This window comes from Drosophila gunungcola, chromosome 3R, assembly GCF_025200985.1.
Source record: "Drosophila gunungcola strain Sukarami chromosome 3R, Dgunungcola_SK_2, whole genome shotgun sequence".
In the NCBI taxonomy this organism is placed as follows: domain Eukaryota; kingdom Metazoa; phylum Arthropoda; class Insecta; order Diptera; family Drosophilidae; genus Drosophila; species Drosophila gunungcola.
This window is the reverse complement of record NC_069139.1, coordinates 4046633-4066433: the sequence shown is the minus strand read 5'-3', so window position 1 is coordinate 4066433 and position 19801 is coordinate 4046633. Positions and strand designations below refer to the sequence as shown.

Sequence of the window (19801 nt, the reverse complement as noted above, 5' to 3'; positions counted from 1 at the left end):
TCCAAAAACGGCTTTTCAGAAAAGTGGCCTTTTTTTTACAGATATCCGATTTAAAAAGGCATAGCTCCATAGGTTTGCGGTATTAAGTTTCTAAAACTCTTCTTAGGACATAACTTTTCTGTTTATAAAATATAACCAGCAAAATAGGATTCCATTTTATAACTATATAATAGCACACGTAGAATATTTATTGCGTATAAAAACGTAGCAGTTTCTAATGGGCAAAAATCAATGTTTCATAAAATCAATTAAAGTTAACAAAAACCTTAGAACTCGTTTTCCGCATGGACACCGTACCGCATAGAGATGAAACCCTACTGACGAATCCAGGCCAATAACATCAATCAGCCGGCCGCGTCTTGAAGCTCTGGGCGTTCTGATCGCAGTCTCCGCGCCATTAGAAACTCGGCCAAGGAGCAGATTTCGATTTCGCACAGAGTAGCAGAGCAGCAGACCAGCAGACCCCGACTAGCGGTATTAATCGACTGTATTAAACTAGTAGCGCTGAAGTTCAGGGTCATTATCACAAAAGAGAAACGCCGATGAAACGCGCTGCTCGAATGACAAGCGGGGCGATAACAAATGCAAAACGGCTTTTTGTTTTTGGCCCGTCGTGTGGCTCAAATGGAAATGGAAATGGCAATGCTCAAGACCCGGAAGAGTAACCTGCCGGGTCCGCCGACCAAGACCAATACAGGTGCAGTGCAACCACTTTGGCAAATATTTGACCGGGCACTTAGCACGTGGTTCAGAATCTGGGAAAGTGCGTGAAATTTGTCGTCAATGGGGCGGATAATCACTTCCCATCCATGCATCGGTCTGGAAATGTGTTAACTACCCCCCGCAATCCCTGTTTATGCTTGCGTAAGATAAGTACTGTAAGTATTCGTAATAGAGTCGCGGGGCGTGTCGCCTACATACTCGCACTCATAGTGTATGTATGCTGTCCATTGAGTATTGAGTCCGTCCCATTGACGTGACAGCGATAATAAATCAATTGTCTAGCGGTTTATTTAAAGCCAATTTGGTTGCTAGGAAAGTGCACACAGAAAAATACCAGCGAAATCGGTCATCTTTTGTTTTTTTTTTTCCCCACTGAAAGAGCCACTTATTTGTAAGCACTTTGTTGCCAAAAATAGTTTTTTATAATTGGTAACTATGTATTTTAATTTGTGAATTAAAATTGTTTAATTTTTTGATTTTATTAAAACAGTTATTAAATTTTAAAAAAGAATTTCGTTAGAACTGATAACTTCGGAAAATGTTGTCTTTTTTTGTTTGGCCTGAATTTTTAGTAAAATAAAACATTTTTTTTTAAGATTTTTTTGAAGAATTTAATTTTGTTAGTCATGAATGTTTACTAAAATATATATAAATATTTTAAAAATATTTGAACATAATTGTCAAGTTTGGGCTGTCACTTTATAAGAATTGTTAAGAATTCAAAAGAAATTTGTTAAAAATTGGAATATGAAAATGTAATTGGAATGACGGGAAACCCACTTAACCTAAGTTATCACCAAAAGGTCGAAGTAAACAATAAAAAGACAAACTTTACGGCGCGGTCAAATAAACTGGGAATATATTATTATATATGTACCTCCACTCATTTAAGGCTTGTGAAAAGTGAATAGCGTACTCAGGCAGCTTACATTTTCGCAAAACAACAGCTATATAGAACAACTTTTAAACCCAGTGACTGAATGAATAAAAGTTTTTTTTAAATTTAAAATGTATCTTTTCACTATAAGATTTCCGGAATTTTGTTTATATCGATTCAAAATGATTTAAAAGTGCGACCCAATTTGTACTGTGTATACTTTTATTTCGTCTCTTTGCTTTCGTTTTCTTTTTCGCCACTCTTTTTGCGATAGGATCTGCATGTTTTTTTGGCCAACCGGGAAAGGGTTAATAAACTTGTTCAAAATAAACCAAGAAAACCGATCGCATGTAGCTGCTGCCGTTAGCAGTTTTGCTTTCTTTTCGCCTCGCCTAGCCGCAGCCATTCGTTTTAATTGCTTCAAACTTGACCTTAGCACCAGATAACCAAAACTCAGAAAAGAAACCAAAACCAAAACTCAATGTTCCTAAAGACTAAAACAAAAAAAAAGCGCGCAACTCAAATTGGCCATTAACGCGACTTCGACTTGCACCGCATCGAGATCGAGCCTGGCCGAGTGACGCAAAAATAGAAAAATAAAAAAAAGGTTAAGTATACGCCGAGCGGGCCGAGCGTCGACTGCGCTGCCTGCGTCGACGTCGACTGCTGGCCGCCCCGCAAAGCCAAGCTCGCAGCTCGAAGCATTTTGTTTATTTATACAGCCGAGCGGGTAGAACTCCATATTAGTGTCTTCTTGGCGTTTGCCGCAGTCGAGTCCGAGTCTCGAGTCCGTTTCTGAAACAGAATCTTCAGGAGGCAACGGTCGTGCGACAGTGTGTGTGTGCCAGCAGTGCCAGTGCCAGAGAGTGTGTGTGTTAGCCAAGTTTAGCAGGGAGTCCAGCGAAAAAAAACAGCCGAAAAGCCCAACAGGTACGGAAGTGATTTCAGTTTGGTTTTTGTTTTTTGGGGGCACATCGACATCTGCGGCGTGAAAGTGTGGCATAAATTAGAGAGCAATTCTTGCACGAAAAGTGGGCCAGAACTGTAGGCCGACTTATTCTACTGCCACCGAACTGCAACCACTGGGGTCCGTCTGATTTTTCTCGTCGACCTTAACCCAATGCATCGTACATAGATTAAATGCTGAAAACTGGCTTGAGGAGCTGCAATTTTGCCAGTCAGCCAAGGCCAAGACTCTGGCTGCAGCATTGAGGCGGCCAAAACTAAACGATTTGAACTTGTAATCGATTGCGATTCAATTTGCAGCTGCATCGCTCGAACGGCCTTCTGTACATTAGACACCCAGCAACCCAGCAACAAGCCACCCCCTCGCGAAGATGACCACATTTCATGGTTAGGCAAACAAATTAGAAGTTCCCACGAAGCGAAGACACGGGCCATATCCGTTACAGTTTCTAATGAAAACACTGACGAGCCGAGAGTTTGGGCCAGGAAAAATCCAATTAACGCTGCAAATATTTGCCAAGTAATTAAAGGTTGTCAGTCGGCCCAAAAAAGTCACCAACTCTTACTGTTTGTGCACTGAGAACAATTGTAGTTGTCCGGGCATTTGGCAGAACTGGAAAATTAAAAATAGGTACAGAAAGTATATATTTTACAGACCATTTAAATATATTAAACGCTACTTTCCTTGGTTTCCCAACAACATCTTTTTATAACATTTCGAATTTTAAATTTTTATTCTTAACAGTTTTTTATTCGGTTTAAAAATTTAAGAAATTTCTTAAAACTCATTTTTGCTTTAAGTAAAAATAAATATTTTTGGAGATGCTTGGTGCTAAATATTCAAATTAAAGTAAATATTTTTTACAGTTTGCTTTATTCGTTATTTGATAACAACTCTGGCTCGCTTCTCATATCTTGTATCTAAGCCAAACACATGCCTTAAAGTAAAGTACAGATTTATTGAAATACTCAATCAATTGAATTGTATATTGATTGATATTTGATTGATATTTTTTTCGGTGTGGGTTATAGTTATGGATGTATATGTGGCGTTTCTGCGGTTCGCCAAGTGCCAAAGTGCCGAAGTGCTGGCTGACTCGGCGCATTTCTTTGCCTACTCTGTAAATGCCTCGGCTGGCAGAAAAATTAATTTACAGCGCTAAGCAAGCATGAAACCATAAAACATGTGCACTTGAAACAGGCAAAACTAAGTAAATGATTAACCTGTTGCACTGTAGCCACGTTGGGGAAACAATTGGTGAAACAATGCATCGGAAAAAAAAGTACAAATTGTCATGGTGCTCGACCCGGTGTCAGACTCATACCCGTTTACTTAGAACAGAACAGACGCGTTTTTTGAGCCACTTGCTCGATTACATCGCACAACGCAATAGCAACATGCCATCAATGGGTTAATGTATTCGGAAATTTCACATGGCTAATTGTTGTCATTTGGCCAACACTCAAGTGCGTGTGAAAATATGGCTGTGACGCCTGAAATCCATAGAAAAACATCCGCCCCGTTGGATTACAATTAACATGTGCACACACAAATAATTATATAATGTTTGGGCATGTTAACGTACAATAAACAAACTTTTAAAATATTCAAACCATGTTTTATCTATCATATACAACTTTTCTTAGCTTACGAATTGCTTGATTGTTTACATTTAATTATGAAAATATCTATTTCTTTAAATAAAAAACGTTTATTTATTATAACAAATTTATACAAAAAAAATTTCAACGCCCTTTTCTATGTTAACAAACAATTTCTCCCTGTGTACACACGTGGCGACATAACACGAAAGAAATACCTTTTGCCTTCTTGGCGCAATCTTGCAAAATAAACATGCAAAACTTGCAGCTTTTGTCTTGTGGCACATTAACAACATTTAAATCGCAGATACAGATACATATAGATACATCGCTCGCAGATGAAAGACTAATGCCCCTTCGGCCTTCATTTGATTTCGAATTAGTGGCAAATTAAGTTGTTTTTTTCCGACTTTATAGTAAACCTTTTATTTTTAGAGGCAAAATCGTAAAAATTAACGCTTTTTTCGGTGCTTTTCCGCAACGCAGCAGCAGCAGCGCTCTTTGGGTGTTTTTAGATACTTTTCGTATTAGTCACAATACAACGCATTTGAAATTATGGCAATGTCGTTTTCGAGTGCTGGGTAAACCCAGTTCCGAGTGGCGAGTATCAAGTGATAATGCTGACAACTCAGCTCTTAAAGGGTACAGAAATTGGCAAAAGCTAAAATCAATTATGCATACAATACACATAATTTTAATGCGTGCGCGGCAGTATTGTGTGGCTTGTGAGCTTCTGCGTTTATTTTTATTTTACTATTCAATTTTAATTTTAATTTATTTATGGCGGAAGACAGAGAGCTAGCTTAGAATCTGGCCTTTCGGGCAAAAGGTAGCCAGCTAGCTGGCTGGCTGGCTAGCTGGGGTTTCCCAAAAAGGGTTGAGATCTCAACGTCAGCAGCTGTTAGTACGAAGGCAGCCAGCGGAACAGTCGCCTGACTGCCAATTGGCGTCACATTTTTGGCTTGAGCATGATCATGCTCATGATCATGATCGTCATGATGATGATGAAGATGATATGATGATGATGATGATGATGATGATGATGCGGCAGGCAGCTCACTTTTCCTGTCTCCAGTGTCAGTCTATGGATGCCAAGTGCCTTGCATACAGATGGGTTTTGGGAATGGCTATATAGCTCTATAGCTTTATGGATATGGGAAGGCGATTTTCGATGGCGATTGCGATTGCGTTTGCGATTGCCTTAACCCTGACAGAGACCTAGTCTCAGTTGGTGTCGATCAGCGGTAGTCAGCACATATCAATCATACGCCGAGTGTGTCCAATCAGCGACTGTAGACTGTGGCAGGCGTTCTCTTCTTCGGCTTCCAGGCTCTCCAAATCTAATTACACGCCATGTGATCCATGAAAAGTGCCACTACTGCCAGAGCACAAAACTCCAGTCATTGGAGAATCATTATATATGTAATAGAAGTCAAGCAGGCCGTGCTTTCTAAGTTTATAAGTTTCGGGTCGTTTTGTCAACTAGTTTCATTTAATTATTCGACGACATAACCGACTGGATTGGATTGAATTGGATACCTTTGAGCATATAGCTTAGAATACCATAACTAGCTAATTATACAAACTAAACTAAACATATATACGTTCGAGAATCTTCTGGCGAAGAACGAGTTCCGGTTCGAGTTGGCTAGGTCAGTGGTTAATGAACACGATTTACACAAGAAACAAGAAACGAGTTCTCTGGCTGCCATGTAATTGAATACATTTGATGGGTCATTCTCAATCGAAAACTCTTTCCGTGTGCAATTTAAATAACAATGTGAGGTGAAGAGCACGAGGGCCATCATCGCATAGAACATTAAGTCCGTATGTTTCTGCCATTTTGATCTGAGAAACAAACACAGATGGAAAGACATAGAAGCAGAAGCCAAGATGAATGCCAAAGTTAGCCTAAACTTTAGTGCCAAGGCGAAAAATTCAAATGAAGCCTTGAGTCGTCTGGCTCTTTTCAGGTTTCCAAGCCATTGACTTGCGGTCGTGGTTTTGGCCAAAGAATCTTAAAGATCTGAAAGACATCTTCTTCGTTATTGATTCGACAGAGATATAGTCAGCATTGGGGTGCACTAGCAGCTCGACTTGCTGTCGTCATTCATCATGCGATTGGGGATAACTCTATAAGCGATTTCTTCGCGCCTTTCATTAAGAAATCTGTGGCGTTCCTCGCCACAAATTCCGATGCAAATCACGCTCCTCGGCGAGCCGAGCGAAAAAAAAAGAAAAATAAACGTGCTGAGCCTCTCAAAGCGAACGCGATTTAGAATAACTTTTCATTCAATATTTTGGCAACGCGGCGTTCGGACGTCGGGCTCTGAATTCTCGATTTTTGGCGAAATTTAGCTAAAGCTCGTAAAAACCTTTTTTCTTACAGTTTCCAGAATGACGACCTACATGAAGATTGTCGAGGAGCGCATCTCCGGCCTTTCCAAAGGCGTGGGTGAGTTTAATATTTTTTTAAATATATATTAAAATATTTAATTATATAATAATTTATTCCCCAGACGAGACGGTGGACAGCTGGTTCCTGATGAGCTCCCCAGCCCCCGTATTTGCCGTGGTGCTCGTCTACCTGGCCTTTGTGCTCAAAATCGGACCCGAGTACATGAAGAACCGCAAGCCCATGGACCTCAAGCGCATCATGGTCTTCTATAATGCCTTCCAGGTCTTGTACTCCATTTGGATGTGCCGCACGGTGAGTCCATAAAAAACAGAGCGTCATAATTATTCAGTTCGATTTATGTATTTTTTATGTATTCATTTTTCATAAGCCACGCAGCAAAGTGCCTGTTGAACATATAAAATTACGGGCTAGCCAGTGCTTGCATTAAAAATTCACAACTTTAAATTGATCTAATACGTAGCGTTGGCAAAAAATTGATATAAATTCTGGTCGAGGCATTTTTATTCGACCATTGGCATACATTAAACCCAAGCTGAAGCGTGGCTTTTTAATGAATGAATGAATACACGTGAATGAATAATTTCGTTTTTATTGGGATCTAAAATTTGAAAGGAATATTGCTGCTTAGTAACTAAAAAAGCTTTGCTATAGTGTTAAAAAATCATTATTTCCTTGCAAAAATATAAGGGTCGAGTAAGAAACGCCTCTGGAAAGACAAGTTCTAAAGTTCTAAAATTATAGAATGCGCTTTTTTTAATCACCTTTCTACTTTTTAAGCCAGATTCTTTATTCAAAATTAAGTGTTTATATTTTTAGAGGTGGTGTTTACTTTGTTAATATGAAATCTTCACTAAATGTCTTAAAAACGAGCAACGAATTCTGTAAAATCGTGGAACGTAATTAAATATAAGTAAACTATAGAACGCATATACTTTAACTTACCTTTTAATCTTTAAGCCAGATAATTTATTTAAAATGTATTAAATATATTTTTAAAGGGGGTATTTTCATTATTGAGATCTTAAATTTTTTAACTCGCCTTTTTATCCTTAAAAATATATTCTTATAACAACCTTTCTAATCATTACAATCTTTCCCTTTTGCAGTCCATCCAAGAGAGCAACGTGATGTCGTCGATCTTCTCGAAGAAGTGCGAGATCAACCGCACCAGGGAGCAGAACCTGACCCTCTACTCCGGCGCCTGGTTCTACTTCTTCTCGAAGATCATCGATCTGCTGGACACGACGTTCTTCGTGCTGCGCAAGAAGGACAACCAGGTGTCGTTCCTGCACGTGTATCACCACACCATCACGGTGCTCTTCTCCTGGGGCTACCTGAAGTACGCTCCCGGGGAGCAGGGCGTGATCATTGGGATCCTCAACTCGGGAGTGCACATCATCATGTACTTCTACTACATGGTGGCCGCCATGGGACCCCAGTACCAGAAGTACCTCTGGTGGAAGAAGTACATGACCAGCATCCAGCTGATCCAGTTCGTCCTGATCCTGGGCTACATGCTGGCCGTGGGCGCCAAGGGATGCAACATGCCCAAGACTCTGACCTTCTTCTTCGTGGGCAACACGGTGATCTTCCTGTACCTGTTCGGCAACTTCTACCGCAAGACCTACAATAAGTCCAAGAGCTTGGACGGCAGCGGACGCACCGGCTCCAGTTTGGCCAAATCCGCTCTGAGGGCCGCCGGTGGACTGGGCTGCATGCCGCAGACCATGAACGCTGGCAAGCACCTCAGCCTGCAGAATGGCCAGCCCGGCAAGGCCTATCTCGATATGAACAACAACAGCGTGAAGCCGCTGAAACTGGAGTGAAAACGATCCTTAGTATCCCCTGGGTTTCAGTTAGCAATTACGTTTTTTAGAGCGGGGCTTAGTTTGTAACTCTTACCGTTTACCATTTACCATTTACCATCTACCAATTACCAATTACCAATTACCAACTACCAATTACCAATTAACTTTAGTCCGCGGAGAATACCTTGTATAATGTTTATATGCCGCGACAGGCGACGATTCAAACCCAAAAAGTAGCTAGGACCCTAAGTGCTGTGTGATTGTGGCCATTGTCTGACTGAGTACGTGTTTATGTTTTTCTAGCCGAGTGTGTGTGCGTGTGCGGCTAAAAGTGTGATAGAGCTTATTAATGAAATGCAGCCGTAAATCGTTTCGCGAAACAAGAATTCAATAAAAACTTTGATTTTGTATATTAAATAAAATCCAAACTGTGTCTCTGTTCTTTGCCGGCATAATTCGGGTTTGGGGTTTTAGGGGATTTCGTTATCTGGGGTTTTTAGTTCTGCACGAGGCTTTGCGGGTTTTCGGGTTACCAAACCGGATCCCATTGGATCCCCAAATTTATGACAGCACTGCCTGGCCACGCGCTCCATCCAGCCAACAATAAAATTATGCAGATCTGCAAGACATCATGTGTTCTTTGAACATAAAACATGATTAATGTCTGTCGATTAAGCACCGTGATTATACCCACATCTTTTTTTGTCAACTTGCCTAGTTTAAATTAAGCATACAGTGCGGAAACTTTGTTTTTATTAGTAAAAGAACAAGTGTATATATTAAAGGAAATATTGGTTTTTTTCAATTTTATATTTGTTTTGTGTATGGTTTATAAATTTATAAAAACACTTTTCTGCAAAATATTAGCAGCTATTCCAAAGCAGTTAAGAAAAATAGATAGTTCTTAAAAACACACATTTTCTCACTTAAAATTGACAATCTTATGTAAAATGTTTATAAATTACCATAACAAAAAGTCAGAGTCTTACTGCCGAAAATATAAATGCAAATTGCTTATGAAGAAAAAGGTCGCAATTTTGGTGATCATTTTTTTCCGAGTGTGTCACTTAGTACGCGTGCTGTGCTGATTATGCAACATTCTGGCCGTCGACTTGTTTTCTGGCCCGGCTTAGACACCCTGGCGGCGATTGGGAGAATGTCTTTGCCAAATTAGAATTTCTAATCAATTTTTTCTCCCTCGCCTTGACTCACACACATGCCCAGCATCATCACATGTAGCATCTTTGGTTATGCAGATTTAATATAAAAATACCTTGTTGTTTCCACTCAACGGAGTCAAAGTTCAAGGGCCTGATAAAGAGTTTGATATGTATCTGAGGGCTTCTTTGGGTAGGCGTGTAGTTTAAAATATGCCTTGATTTTGACCAAATTTGCATAGGTCAAACTGTCTTTGCCTAGATTCCTAAAACGGCCTGAAAGTATGCCTTAAAAATGGTTATGCAAATTGTCTTAAGTTGCTTTGTTAAAGAAGAAGAGACTACTAGTTCTATACTTCTGCAACTGGTATCAGTTTGAGGCTAGATAGAATCTATGATGATCAGGCCATAAAACTGGAATAATATTGGCATAAACCTTAGCTCCGGTTAAGCCAGATGAAGACCGAGGCTCGCTTTGTTTTCTCGTGTTTTGTGGTCAAGATCAAGGTCAAGTGTCCATAAACCGGCTCTATTGAATACTGTATCCGCACACATCGAACACTGCGCAATCGCAACCCCACTCGAAGATGCGTTTTCACTTCCGCTTCGGTTCCGTTTTGACTGATTGATCAATAAAAGGCGCTGGAATTTATCAAAATCTTATCTCAGTGCCTTTCAAGGTGCCTGCGAAATGAGCGCTAATGAGTGGCCGCAGTCGTGTTCCCAGAGCCTCGTAAAAATTCATGAACTGGACATGCTGCATCACCCCATAGACCAGTTCTAGCCACGCCCATTCATATTCAAATCACCCATCATGTTACGGATGTCTTTGCTTCCGCCACTGAATGAATGAATGAATAGATTCGACTCTATATATCAGATGGTGCTTCAATTTAAGTCAGTTTCAGTTCCTTGAGAAAAGGTTTCCTCAAGCGATTTACCTGAGGTTAACTGAGATCATGAATGGTAAGATTAGGATGAAAATGGGTGTGGTTGCTCTCTGGGAGATTCCCAATGATATCTAAAAGACAAATACCATTAAAATTGTGTGACTCTTTAAATAAACATGGAGTGAACATTTAAGTTTACAGGAAATGGCTTTTGCTATTCCAGAACAACATAAGATCAATATCACAAATATTAAAAAACATTTTATTAACTTATTAAATTTTATAGAAATTTAAAGCAATATTTTAATTAAAGCTGCTTCAAAAACCTTGTTAATGGATTTATAAAAAGATCTACTGAATCAATATCACAAATATTTAAGATTTTATTAATTCATTAAATTTTATACAAATTTAAGCAATAATTTATTATGTTTTATTTAAAGCTTCTTCAAAAAACCTTGTTAATGGATTTAAAAAAAGATCTACTGAATCAATATCACAAATATTTAAGATTTTATTAATTCATTTAATTTTATAGAAATAATAAATATTTTTGAGTGCATTAATTAAAGCTGCTTTTAAAAACCTTGTAATCTATGTAATCAATATCACAAATATTAAACATATATAATTTACTCATTTATTTTTTTTTTAATATTTTATAAATGCTGCTTTTTAAAACCTTTTTAATGGGCTTACCTTTTTATTTTAATACAATTAAAGCCAAAAGATTTTATTATTTCATTGTAAATTAAAGAATGGAAACTTTTTTCAGTTAAGCTTTTTTGATAATATATTGAACAAAGTTGTATAGAATGTTTGCTTGAACATTAATAGATTAACTGAGTTTTAATTTCTTTTTTTTATAGACCATTTGTTTAAAACCAATTTTGTTTTAATATTTTTTTAGATTTCTCAATAAATGTATTTAAAAGAACCCTTCTTGATAAGTTACACATTGTGAATACACACAATTTATGGAACCACAAGGTCTTCCCTCCGACCATTTCCCATTCATTAAACAAAGAATAATTCTCATTGTTGTGTTTTTTTCGGTATTTTTATAGAAAAAATTCTAGATATATTTGTAAAATGTGTTTGTATTTATGGGTACGTTATTAGCTAGTTTTGTCACTTGTTTAATGCCTATATAAAATCTAAAGAAAACACATTTGCATGCGTGTACCTACACTTATTTACACAACTAACGCTTCTTCTGCCTGTTTACTTAACTTAACTTAGTTCAGTTTTGGCCGAAAGACATACGACTTCTTTCATTTGGGTCCGCCAGATCATGCGAACATCAAACGGAGCGAGCGATGATGACGATGGCTGCAAAAAGCAATTTCAACTGTTTGAACATTTACATTTACATAATATGTGTATCTGTGTCTCGAAAACCTCATTTGCTCAAAAATATCTATTCGTCTCGTTTCGTTTTGTATCTTTTTGGCGGCGGATTACTTAAGAAATTAGTCAACAAGGTTGCACATAGAACATGGGTGGCTCTCAGTGGGTGTTTTTTTTTCCCGCTTTTGGTACGAGTATTGAAGGGGGGAGAGGTGGGGGTGGCGAGTTGTAGATGGAAGGCTATGGCCCCCTTTTACAAGGCCTTCTGCTTCATCTGCTTCTCCAGCTCGATGGCCTTGTTGAGGTCCTTGGCACATCCATCGTTGTTATTATCCGCCGTCAGAGCCTTGGCCTTGGCAGCAGCCTGCTTCTTCTTGTAGGACTTCTGGTAGAAATCGTTGAACAGGAAGTAGAAGAACACGGCGTTGGGCAGGGTGAAGCACACCGACCACCTGGGATAGCCACAGTCCGTGTACAGCAGCTGGGTCTGGTGGATGAAGGCGCAGCAGAACTGGATCTGCAAAAGGAAAAGAATTGTAGAATCATTGGGTTAGTGGAAAAGGTGGCAATTTTGGGCTTAAAAGTTCTTAGTACTTGATGTAAATATTTTATTTTATTAAAAATGGTTTCGAAAAAATAAAAACTTTTTATAAAAAGAATAAGAAAGCCCTGTTTTTGCAATTTAAACTTTGGCTAGTTTTTTTAAGTCGCTTAATTTTTATAAATTTTTCTCTCTTTTTTTTCGAGAATTGAAATTTACTTTTTTATATTTTTGCTGTAGCTACATAATAATCTATCAATTTTGTAAATTTGTTTCTGAACAGTTGACACATTTGAAACTTTTATGTACTGCTCTAAGATATACACATTAAGACCTTTTTTAATTTTATTCCTTTCCAGTTAAGATAGAAATTGACTCCTACACAGACAAAACGAATCGATACAAAATACTACTCGTTATGATGAAATGTAATGGATTTCCTTGGATAGTAGAAATCAGAACTCACCATCTGCAGGTTGGTGATGTACTTCTTCCACCACAGGTACTTCTGCATCTGGGGTCCGAAGGCGGAGAGGAAGTAGTAGGAATACATGATGATGTGCACGAAGGAGTTGATCCAGCCGATGAAGGTGCCATGTCCGCCGGGGTAGTACTTGCTGGTGCCCCAGCTGATCATGGGCATCACGGTGTGGTGGTAGACGTGCAGGAAGGTCACCTGCCGGTCGTTCTTGCGCAGCACAAAGAAGATGGTGTCCAGCAGTTCGGTGATCTTGGCCAGATAGTAGACATACACCACTCGGGCTTCCCTATAGGCCTTGGGCGTGCGTGACCAGTCGACCGGCTGGCACCTCCAGCTGTAGTACTGCCAGATGACCACGCCCTCGTACACCATCCACACACTCAGGGCCACCTGGAAGAAGTTGTAGACGAGTAGGGTGCGCTCCAGCTTGAAGGGTTTGCGATCCTTCATGAACTTGGGTCCCCAGGACAGCACGAAGAAGAGGTAGAAGGCCAGGATGCCCAGCAAGGGCAGTGGCGACTTGATCAGGAACCAGTCATTGGTGCGGGGATCTACAAAACAGTCACACATATATATTATCTATGGAATATATAGAAAAGAAATCCCCCACTCACCTGCCAGATCGGTAAACAGAAAGTTCCAATAGTCCACCTGCGTTGCGTTGACGGCTGCCATTTTTAAATATTCTTCGTTGGCCTTTGGCTCCCACTAAACACGAGTATATAGCTTTTCGATCGCTTCGATGAGAAATTCAAAAATCTGCTAAGCCTGCGTCGCAACGAACGAGTTTGGCGAAATCTATGGAGTGGAAAGAACGGTAGGGAGTTGTATATGAGTCTGGATAAGTTATGCTAATGTCATTCTCGGGCCAACTCGAGAGCTGTTGCCGAGCGCCCACAAATGTAAATAAAATTAAAATAATAATCAAAAGGCGAAAGAGAATAGCGACTGGCGAATAGCGAATAGCTAGTGTGACGGCGACGGTGAAATGCCGTGAAATTATTATCATGTAACAGTAGCAGTAAATTATATTCATTATTATGAATTAAACAACCGCGGCGGCGCAACAAATTGGTGGCCACCACATATTCATATGGGCCATGCCGGTTGCCTCACGGCTAAATTCACGGGTAAATTGGGCAGTGGCTCACGTGTGGAACGCAGCAAACCCACATCGCACTTCCACTTGAAATTATGTTTGTGTTGTGCAGTTTGCTTGGCCTGAGATCTCAACAGAAGCCGTTTTCCAAAGTGGGACAGACTGAAGTATTCCCATCTGATGGGTGATTAATCATTGCAAAAGAACTTAGATCCACAGTCACGTTCGTTGACTTGAAGTCGCTACACACTCTTGAACTTGGCAAAGGCCGATTAAGACCACAGTAATCGAATGGCATTATGATTTCTTCGTCGTTTTCGAGGCTATTCTGATCGGCTTCTTAAGTTGTGGAGTGTGTGTGAGTGAGAAGTGAGGAACAAATTGAAATAATAAACGAAAGAAACGGAGATATTTTGAAGGGCAAGTTGGCCAACAGCTATCAGCCATCAGCCATCAACAGGTTTGGCTCTTGGCTTTCCGGTCATTTCCTGCACTGAAGTTTGAATATTACCTGCAACAGTTAGCGCAGAATTGGGGCCAGAAAATTGGTGCTGGGGTGACAAATGCCAGCAAATAAAAGCCGAAAAAGGTGCTAAACGCTTTTGTTGGCCGCAGGGAAGTACGCGCTTTTAGCCAAGAAAATCCAGTTATTCGGATGCACGACCTTCTAGGGAATGGGTGCGATGTGAGTGGGAAAAGCCCGAAAACTGTCGCATCATTTGGACGCCGTCGTGTCTGGCTGATCATCGCCAGCCAATTTGGAGGCATTTCCACTTGGTTAGTCATTTGTCACATGGCCTAAGATCGCCAGCCTTGAAAACGCCCAGAGCGAGCAAATAGAAAATTGTGTCACCTATTGCCCAACTTCAAAAGTCGCAAAGCCAAAAGGCGGTTTTTATTTTGCCAAATTAAATTATGTCACAAAAGTCGAATGACCTTGACAGGTGGATATCTTAAATGACTTGATATGGCACTTGTTATATGCCAAATATTAAGATGTTCTAAGCCGGACTTAGATATTTAATATGAAAATATTGTTGATTATATTAATATATTTGCTTTTTTTTCAAGCAGCACTAAGATAAGATAATGAAGATTGTTGTATCATCGATTCTAGGTTTCAATTTGTTATACCTCAAGTCTGATTGGCTAACTGAAGTTAAAGAAAAGGATATCCTATAACAAAGAAAAGTACTTATGTTCATAGGAAGAAAACCATTTAAGCTTTAAAGTCAGTCGAAACGGATTCTAGAACTTATTTTCTTCAACTTCTAATTTTACTAATTAAACTTTAAGAAAAGGCAATATTTTTCTAATAAAAATGATAGCATTCTAAGTCAGTCTTAGATTTGGATTTGCATTTTATTATTTAATGTTCTTGTTAATTAATTTGTTAAATGAAATCTAAATCGAACTAGACTTCAATTCGAATGGAAACTTTTTTGGACAACTTAATAAAACACAAGTTCTACATTTCCTCTTCTTATACTTTTGATCTGATTGATCACTTGGGTATATACACACACTGGCACACACAAATGTAGAGCTTAGTTTGGATGGGGCACCTGTTGCAATCTCTTCGATTGCCGTGCACTTAATTTTCAACGACGACAGCGAGAAACGCTTAATATTAACACCGTGACAACTGCTTTTTTTCGACTTGTTCCGTCTGCTTCTTATGCCCGATATGAGGCACTACTATCTACTATATAGTGAGGTATAGTTTGGTATAGTATATTATAGTTTTTATAGTATAGTAGGGGGAGAGACCTTTGCTAGCATCCGCTACCCACGAGACTTGTACGCGCACTGAACTGCTACGCCGAGTTGTACGGCGCTATGTATAAAAATTTCGTCTTAAGGTTCGATTTTGGCGCTGCTGTTTCTTCGTCTCCGCTTCCCAATTTGTTTTTGTTTCAGTTTCAGTTTCAGATTTTAGTTTTTGTTTAGCCGCACTTTTGTCTCGGCTATTTGCCATCTTGCTCATCTTCATCTTTGACTTTAACTTTAAGTTTAGCTTTGGCTTCGGCTTTGCTCGAGATGTTCTTTTGTGCCGAGTGGATTTTGGATTTGCTATAAGCAAATGTATCGAGCGATCGTCGCCTGGTCTCGTTTTCCTATGACAATTGCGATGACAACGATGTTGGTTTTGTGTGCGTGCTGCCGGCTCTTTGTTTTTGCTGGCCAAATTCGCTGGGATTTTAATTCGTTTTGTATTTGGCTTAGCAGCCTTTTGTACAATTAAAAGAATCATAAAATATTCTTCAATAGTTGTCACTTTTGATCGATTTGGCTAAAGCGAATGCGGCAGAACTTATAGTAGAGGATAAGGAACAGAATTCAATTCTGTGTATGCTTCTACATTATTTTAATTGCCTAGTCATAGAAGAAATATTATTTATTGTTGATAAAATTTTATTTGATAGTCACAAATAACAAAAATGTAATTTAATTTTTAAAAATTATATGTACCAGTTTTATTTGAAAGTATCAAAAAACAAAAATTTAATTTAATAAATTAATTTGATTTATGTTGAAATATTTTAACTTTTTCCCTTCAGAGACCAAGCTAAATTATATAAACAGACTAAGATCTAGATATTCTTAAAATAAAATAATAATTTATAGCAAATCTGTCTCTCTTAGAGGTGTTATTTGAAAGCTTATACAAATGCTGTAGTAATCATACTTTAATGTTTTTTGTTAAAATGTATTACTTAAAATAGGCTGCCAATAAACCAAGTTCCAAGTGAATACAGATATCTAAAAACCCGGGAAGTGAATATATATATTCAGAATATAAATATTCTTTTTATACCTTCACCCTAATGTTATTTAATTTTCTCAATTAATTGCCTTCTATGAACCCTCAAGTCATTAATGAGTATTCTCTCAGTTATTTTTCGATTTCACTGGGCACTTTCATCATTAGCCAGACACCAAAAGCAAAAAACCCCATAAATACTCTTGAATAACCACAGAATGAAAATTTCATTCCATTTTGTTTTCGTTTTCTAGTAGTTCTTTTTTTTTTTGTACTATTTCTTCTTCAAAAACCACTTGGCCAGCCTTGACCCACTTGGAATACTTTTTCACGCTTTATCTTCATCACTATTTTGAATTTTAGAACCGAAACGTAACTGCGTAGGTGGTCAATAATTTCGTTGGCCTTTTTAAGGGGGAGTCAGCTAAATTCTCCAGACTCTAGTTTTACAATCATAACAACCATAACTGTTTTGAAACAATTGCTATTAACAGCAATAAACGGAATGATTTACAGCCAAAATATGTTTTAGAGTGTTAGCTGCTGTTCCGTTAAAGCGGAGTTTGTCCAAGGAGACTGCGTATTAACCGGCCAATTTACATACAAATTCTTGGGGCCTAGGGCTCGGATTCTAACGACCCAGCAAGATCCGAGCGAGCGGATCGATTGATGCCCACTTCCGGGTCAAGTCGGTTGGCTAATGAAACCAACACACAACCAACTCTATTTGGCCAAGTTTACGAACCAAGTCTGAAAACGAAAAATCGGAGGCTGGGGCTGGGGTCACTGAAAAGTTAACTGTGTCACCGGCGAATTGAACTTGAACTTGCTGTCGATTAGCTTATGCGTATGTCTCTAACCAGTTCGAATCCGATTGGACTGCATAAGATGTGGGTGAATGTCGACTGCGGCGGATGGTCGGATCTTCGGGTGAATCCCTTCGGCTGCCAGGAATCAATCATACGCCGTGTGCGCCGAGTTCATGTTCTTCCGGTCTTCAAGCCATTTGCATGCGTCTTTTGTTTGTTGGACAACCAGCCACATCGCAAATCATAATGGTATGCAAAAGACGCTAGTTTATTATCACCGTCGCTGCAGACGATTCATGCGATCGAGTTCGATATATATGAGGGGTGACTGCCAGTTATGCAAATATCTTCCGCAAACATTTACATTTAGCTAACAACCAACAGCCAAACTGGCCAACAAACCGTTAAGCAATTATTATTGAATTCGTTTGTGTGTATTCAAGCCAAATTGCGTAGACAAAAAAGAGTCACACAGGCAACAATCAAATGTGCAAAATCTCTTTTGCTTGTAGAATTCTTAATTGGCGATGAGACAAAACATTATAAAGTAATTATAAAGTTATGTGATTTTTCTAACTTCAAGGGCGCCAAACAGTTTTTATTATCGATTTCCTATGCTTCACAAAGTCTGCCAAACTTGACAATTTTATTTCCACTTTTAGCCGCAATATTGTTAACAGCAATTGCAAATCAGGCTCTTAAATGTTTAATTGGCCGCATTAAAATTGTTCGCGGTCTGCCGGCTTTAATTTCTGAGCTTGGCTTTTTCACACGCTGCTGGCGGCATCTGGAGCTCGGGTTTTAAAAGCTTAGCTTAAAGCTTTAAATCGGTGGAGAGTTGCCGGCTTTGTTAAAAAATATAGGTTCAAATACTTAGCCGTTGAGTTTTGAATTTGGCTTAAACTCAAATATTCTGTTTGTTTTCAGTTTAAAGCTAAAAACTCAGATTAAACAACAACTTATAAATTTATGCAGTACCTTAGGTCGCAACCCTTCCTAATTGCTATTATCAATTAACTATTGTTGAAGCTTTGTTAAAACTAGTATACATAGATTATTCAAAGATAAAGTCTGTTAATATCATGAATCTCAAAAATTAAAGTTTTCTGGTGTCTCACAATAATTAAAAAAATAATCACAAAAAAAACAACTAATAATAATAGTCTTTTTATTAATGTGTACTATGAAATTTAACATTTACAATCATTTATCTCTTTTACAAAACAATTTTTTGAAAAAACTGCTCTTGCTTCCGATTTATATAAATTATGCAAAATTTAAAAATCAGAAATATTTTTAAAGTAAATAATGCTTAGGGTGCCCCGACTTTACTACATTGCTGAAAGTTCTCCTTAAAAAAATAACGACCTTAAAATACTTGTTTCAGTATTTCATGTATATTTTAATAAATAAATGAACGAAATTAAATATGGATCCTACTGAGAATCAATAACGAAATCGAGCAAAGTAACAATTAATAAATTAAATAAAAGTAAAAAATAAAAATAAAAAGAAAAACATAGAGAAAACAAATTCATTCAATTACAAACTATATTTCATCAGGAACTTGTGCATAATCATTGCTGCTTACACCTGTCAAATAATTTCAGAGAAGTTATACGCATACACGTGACTTAATTAAAGTCCCCAACCAAATATTAATTTTTGTGTTTACGCCAAAGACGGCATATGATTAGAAGAGGCCCACTTAAGTGAACAATGGGCCAATGAAGCTGTTGCTATTATCAGATTATATGACAGCTACAGCTAGTCACTAATCGAGTTGTAACAGGGTCGATGCTCTATGGCCACTCAATTGGAGTGGCTCGTTACCAAGTCAATTGCGCAAATCGAACTCGTTTGCCAGCGCGGAAATGCCGCGCTTAGACCAAAGATTCGTTTCTTATTTTCTAGCGGGCCTCTCGCAAACTCTCCATCTCGATCTCGACCGAAGCCTCAAATCGATCGAATTTTTTGGAGTCGTAGCTGGCCAACTACCACCACTGGCAACTACCGTTGGCCTGCCCTTGGCAAGAACTCGTTTCGAGCGATAAATCGAGAGAAAAACAAAAAGATTAATATGTGGAGAAAAAGAAATCACACTTCCGTTTCCTGATCGATCAGAAAATGCCTAAGAAGCTTAATAGATTCGATTTCGCTGGTTGCGCAGAGCGGATTTTATTTGAATGCATAATTATAAATACTAGTCGAGATTTTTTTTTTATATTTTTTTGCCAGCTTTCGGAAAGTATCTGAAGCAATTTGCTGACTGCTGTCTGTGATTTTTTTGCGCTCAACAACTGTGTCAAGTTCAA

General features: G+C 38.6%; 2 protein-coding genes across 5 annotated transcripts; one reads left to right on the top strand and one right to left on the bottom strand.

Moving 5' to 3' along the window:
* The first annotated feature begins 2324 nt into the window (after window positions 1–2324).
* On the top strand, window positions 2325–8817 carry LOC128266197 (elongation of very long chain fatty acids protein 7). Of its 2 annotated transcripts, none has more exons than XM_053002547.1 (4): window positions 2325–2530; window positions 6558–6623; window positions 6688–6878; window positions 7694–8817. In XM_053002547.1, exons 2-4 carry the CDS (start codon window positions 6566–6568, stop codon window positions 8411–8413), a joined length of 969 nt encoding a protein of 322 aa, XP_052858507.1. In that variant the 5' UTR covers window positions 2325–2530; window positions 6558–6565; the 3' UTR covers window positions 8414–8817. The 2 variants fall into 2 exon arrangements, with proteins under 2 accessions (XP_052858507.1, XP_052858508.1); XM_053002548.1 differs by lacking the exon at window positions 2325–2530 and adding an exon at window positions 5597–5820.
* Window positions 8818–11474: 2657 nt separating this feature from the next.
* Window positions 11475–15809, bottom strand: LOC128266641 (elongation of very long chain fatty acids protein AAEL008004). Of its 3 annotated transcripts, none has more exons than XM_053003295.1 (4): window positions 15684–15809; window positions 13429–13612; window positions 12796–13365; window positions 11475–12303 (listed from the first exon to the last, which is right to left on the bottom strand). In XM_053003295.1, the coding sequence occupies exons 2-4, from the start codon at window positions 13487–13489 to the stop codon at window positions 12122–12124; spliced, it is 813 nt and encodes a 270-aa protein (XP_052859255.1). In that variant the 5' UTR covers window positions 13490–13612; window positions 15684–15809; the 3' UTR covers window positions 11475–12121. The 3 variants fall into 3 exon arrangements, with proteins under 3 accessions (XP_052859255.1, XP_052859253.1, XP_052859254.1); XM_053003293.1 differs by having other exon boundaries at window positions 11475–12309; window positions 12800–13365; XM_053003294.1 differs by lacking the exon at window positions 15684–15809 and adding an exon at window positions 15438–15585 and having other exon boundaries at window positions 11475–12309; window positions 12800–13365.
* Window positions 15810–19801: the final 3992 nt, after the last annotated feature.

What these genes read in the sequence shown, in the direction of transcription:
- LOC128266641 (XM_053003293.1), bottom strand. Translation starts at nt 13,489, where the DNA reads ATGGCAGCCGTCAACGCAACGCAGGTGGACTATTGGAACTTTCTGTTT. An exon ending in TCTGTTTACCGATCTGGCAG is followed by an intron (nt 13,366 to 13,428) that starts GTGAGTGGGGGA and finishes ACTGTTTTGTAG; the next exon opens with ATCCCCGCACCAATGACTGG. An exon ending in ACATCACCAACCTGCAGATG is followed by an intron (nt 12,310 to 12,799) that starts GTGAGTTCTGAT and finishes TTCCTTTTGCAG; the next exon opens with ATCCAGTTCTGCTGCGCCTT.
- LOC128266197 (XM_053002547.1), top strand. Translation starts at nt 6,566, where the DNA reads ATGACGACCTACATGAAGATTGTCGAGGAGCGCATCTCCGGCCTTTCC. An exon ending in CGGCCTTTCCAAAGGCGTGG is followed by an intron (nt 6,624 to 6,687) that starts GTGAGTTTAATA and finishes TTTATTCCCCAG; the next exon opens with ACGAGACGGTGGACAGCTGG. An exon ending in CCATTTGGATGTGCCGCACG is followed by an intron (nt 6,879 to 7,693) that starts GTGAGTCCATAA and finishes TCCCTTTTGCAG; the next exon opens with TCCATCCAAGAGAGCAACGT.